Source organism: Nanorana parkeri, unplaced genomic scaffold (assembly GCF_000935625.1).
Source record: "Nanorana parkeri isolate BGI_ZX_2015 unplaced genomic scaffold, ASM93562v1 scaffold499, whole genome shotgun sequence".
Taxonomy (NCBI): Eukaryota; Metazoa; Chordata; class Amphibia; order Anura; family Dicroglossidae; genus Nanorana; species Nanorana parkeri.
Window position 1 is genome coordinate 381,593 of NW_017306767.1, and position 4,514 is coordinate 386,106.

General features: G+C 45.7%; 1 protein-coding gene across 1 annotated transcript in view; it reads right to left on the reverse strand.

Annotated features, from left to right (window-relative positions):
- The window catches only part of AMN (amnion associated transmembrane protein), a 31,937-nt gene that overhangs the window by 12,291 nt on the left and 15,132 nt on the right, over nucleotides 1-4,514 (reverse strand). Inside the window, exon 4 of the mRNA XM_018561081.1 lies at nucleotides 1,694-1,778. Coding sequence (XP_018416583.1) covers nucleotides 1,694-1,778 — 85 coding nt within the window. The remainder of the gene's footprint in view (nucleotides 1-1,693; nucleotides 1,779-4,514) is intronic.

Sequence of the window (4,514 nt, forward strand, 5' to 3'; positions counted from 1 at the left end):
GGTGGGGGGGAATGGGGTTGCCTTTGCCCACATACTTTGTCCCAGCTCAAAACGTTTCTACCGAATATAATAAAACGAAATAAATACATCAGTACTCTTATTGTTCAAACACTGAAAACATGCGTCATACATCAATGTCAGGGCGATATCATAAACTATTTATGACACGTGATATTTATGACACGTGATATTTATGACACGTGATATTTATGACACGTGATATTTATGACACGTGATATTTATGACACATGATATTTATGACACATGATATTTATGACATGTGATATTTATGACACGTGATATTTATGACACGTGATATTTATGACACATGATATTTATGACACGTGATATTTATGACACATTTTCAGTGTTTGCAGAATAACGTAAGGGATTTAATCTGTTAATGACGGAAGATCAAACAAATCGTAACGTTAGTTTTGCAACTTTGGCATGTGTGTTGGTAAAGCTGTACATATCTTTGCAGCCACTAAGGGGTCTATTTATAAACAATTTGCTCTGAGAATAGCTGCGAACATTCATTTTGGCCAAATAATGCCAGAAACAAATGTTCTTAATATAGTGGCTTAGTGGTTAACACTTCCGCCTTGCAGCACTGGGGGTTTGAGTCCCAGTCAGAACACTATCAGGGTTATTCACAAAAGGGTGAAGTGTTTGGATAAGTGAACAATCTAGGACAACATAGCAGAACTGGAAAGTGAGCTGAATTGGAGAATTTTTCCATATCACCTATGCTGTCCTAGATTGTTCACTTCTCCTGCCTTCTCCAAACTCATCACCCTTTTGTGAATAACCCTGTATATGCATGGAGTTTGCATGCTCTCCCTGTGCTTTTGTGGGTTTCCTTCCACACTCCAAAGACATGCTGGAAGGTTAATTGGCTCCAGTCTAAATCAACCCTGTATGTGAGATAGGGACCTTAGATTGTAAGCTCCTGCAGGGTAGGGACTGACGTGAATGTGCAATGTGTACATCGTCAGTGCTATTTAAAATAAATGTAATATATCAGGGCCCTCCTTACCATCTTGTCGTGAATTGTCTTGTATTATGATTGTAATGTCTTCCTTATATTGTAAAGCGCTGTGCAAACTGTTGGCGCTCTATAAATCCTGTATAATAATAATAATAATATATTATTTTTCTTAGTGTGTTGTAATAATACATTATGGCCACTAGATGGAGCTGAGGAGCACAGGAAAACATTTTATCCAATGGGCATCCAGCTGTTCCCAGCTTGTTGAGCCTCTGCAGTGCAAGATAAGGAAACCAACGTTCACCCGTGTAGTTCTGGTAAATCGCCTCTGCAGGAGCAAAATTGTCCAGATATCTGGAGGATCTCAAAGTTTTATTTCCGGGGGGTGGGGGAGGGAGTAATGTCATATTTTAGCTGTGCTCCTGTCTCTCTATTGTAATACTTAGGGATGATGTTCAGATTTAGCGTTCTCATGGGTTCATGGTGAGTCCCGGGGGGTTCGTTGGGTTCACAAATGGCGACATTTTAGCCAAAAATGTTGCAGGATCGCTGCTGGGAATAGAGGAACAACCCATAATGCACCCACCTGGTCAGCTGAGGGAGGAGAGGCAATATTCTGAAGGAATGGATACCCAGCCCCCTCTCTACTAAATGGTGGTCTTCAGACTCTCAGTAAACATCATGTATCATCCTCATCCTCACCTTCACCGCACGCTGGATCGTCAGCAGAGGCCGCCATAAAACCTGCACCGGGTGACAGGATGAACTCTCCATCCAGAGGGATATACTGCAGAGAAAAGACGGGGAGATGGTCAGAATAACAGAGGACACGTCAAACATCACTGCCAATGTCTGCACCACCTGAGAAATAATCCAAATCATGGCTCAAACCAGTGACCAGTCTGAGGGTTAAGGGCCCATTCACACCTAGCTGGACCATTTGCAGTGCGTTAAAATGCATGTATGTTATCATGGGTTGCATTAAGACAGCCCATTCATTATTAAGGCAGCTCAGTCATCATTAAGGCAGCTCAGTCATCATTAAGGCAGCTCAGTCATCATTAAGGCAGCTCAGTCATCATTAAGGCAGCTCAACACACCCACACACACCACCACCTTACACACACACCCACACACACCACCACCTTACACACACACCCACACACACCACCACCTTACACACACACCCACACACACCACCACCATCACCTTACACACACACCCACACACACCACCACCACCACCTTACACACACACACCCTATCACCATTCTCCCTGCACCCTCCTGAGATCTCCCCATCTCATGTCCCAGGAGGTTGCAGGAGCAGGGAGTCGGGACACACAGTGGCTGGAAGATGGACCTGACGGCGCATCATCAGAGCCAGCAGCAAGAACCTGAACGAGACAGCCGGCTCCTGATGATGTGAGACGGGAAGATGGCAGTATGGGACCCGACATGTGAATAAAAAATAAAAACATGGTGGGGGGTCAAGTTCCTCTTTAAGTTTGGCCCTGGCAATATCAATTTCCTGGCCATTCCATTCAGTATTCTCTGCCATACGGACCTGGAACAAGTCCGGAAATCAGCAGTTCTGTTTTTTTAATCCGCTCGCTTGTTCCGGGTCAGTGACAGAAAAAGTCAGAGAGCCAGTCGGCCGGCATTTTCAGGAGGTCTTTCTGCCCGGTGAAGGTTACATAGTTACATAGTATTTGAGGTTGAATAAAGACATTAGTCCATCAAGTCCAACCTATTAGATGTAAGGGATTCCATTTCCCTTTCCTAGAAGCAGCAATTCCCCTAAACACACGCCCTCCTGTGACTTCACACAGAGTCATGTCTGTGAATGGAAATTCCTTTTTTATTCTCTGAAGGAGTTTCACTTCTGCCCTCCCCACGCCTAATCCTTCCTATTTCCCACCACGTAACACGACGACTCACCAAGAAACCTCCATGTGTCCTGTCCCTACCCTCCTCATTTCCATCAGGGTCACACACACCCAAACAGTGTCATTATGTATATACTGTATATCTGCAATGCATCACATGGGGGTTATGCACTAAAGAGCCGCAGAATGTGACCGAACGTTCAGCTAATCCTTCGGCACGCTTCCGGCTGCAGCGCTATTCTCAATACAACAGGCGAAGCGCACAGCCCAACAAAGCAGACCCAAGCATTGTTATTGTGTCCAAACTCAGAAGAAGAAGAAAAAAATAGTGCGGTTCCCCTCCCCAATTCATATCAGACCCTTTAGGTCTGGTAGGAATGTTAGGAGGGACCCCAACACCCAAAACAGGCATAACAAAAAATGTGGGGTCCCTCCTAAAATCCTATGCCAGACCCTTAATCTGAGCAGTGGCCTGGCAGGGACCCCCTGGAAAAGCACCTTGTCCTCATGCCCATGAGGACAAGGGCCTCTTCCCCACAACCCTGGCCCAGTGGGGGTCTGCGGGAAGGGGGGGGCTTATCTGCATCTTGGTGCCCCCTTTCATAAAGTGTCATGACTCGCTCCACCCATTTGTTTACATTTGGCTGTCATTTTGCAGCGGCAGTTCGTCGGCCTTGGATGGGTTGGCGAGCGGCAGGACTTTTTTTTATTATGGCGAGTTGGGGGCCCGCCGTTTTTTGTGATTGACGAGGATCTACATTACTGAATGACATGACCGATGATGGATTGCATAAATAAACACTGTTTGGGGGGGGCTTTTTTGGCCATAAAGGAAATGTCAAAAACTGACGTGTTTTTTGTTGAAATAGAGGACTTTTTCAAGGTGTTGTGTGTTTATTTACTATTTTATTTACCATTTGGTGAATGAGTAGGGGTAACAACTACCCCATTCACAAGGGGGGGCACATCTGTGTGTCCCCTTTGTGAAAGGGGGCACCCAGATGCAGATGAGCCCCCCTGCCCACAGACCCCCCCACAACCACTGGGCCAGCGTTGTGGAGAAGAGGTCCTCATCAGCATGGGGACAATGTGCTTTTCCAGGGGGTCCTGCCCTGGAAAAGCACCCCCCAATGTCAAGGGCATGTGGCCTTTCTTGCTCTGCCCGGCCACTGGTCAGATTAGGGGTGTGGCATAGGATCCCAAGTTTTTGTTTTTTTGGTGTTGGGGTCCCCCTAAGGGGATTGGTATGACTTTGCAGGGGAACGCCATGCTTTTTTCTTTTAACATCGGGGGCCCCCCTAACATTCCTACCAGACCTAAAGGGTCTGGTATAAATTGGGAAGGGAATCCCATTTTTTTTTAATGGTATTTTTGAACAACAGGATTTTTCAGGATTCGGTCTGCATTGGTTTCTGCTGCCGAAGGATTAGCCGAACGTAAAAGAGCGGAAACTACCCAGACTTTTCAATAAAGAAAATTCCTTGACTGTAACCAAATCAGATCTCGCCAGTTCTCCGAGAAGATAATCCGTCTGTGTCAGAATATTAATAAAATTACCCTTCCTCCCCGACTATTCTGCTTTTTCCATTTCATTTCCAGGTTCCTTTAAAACCTCCGATATCGCAACCGAGAAACT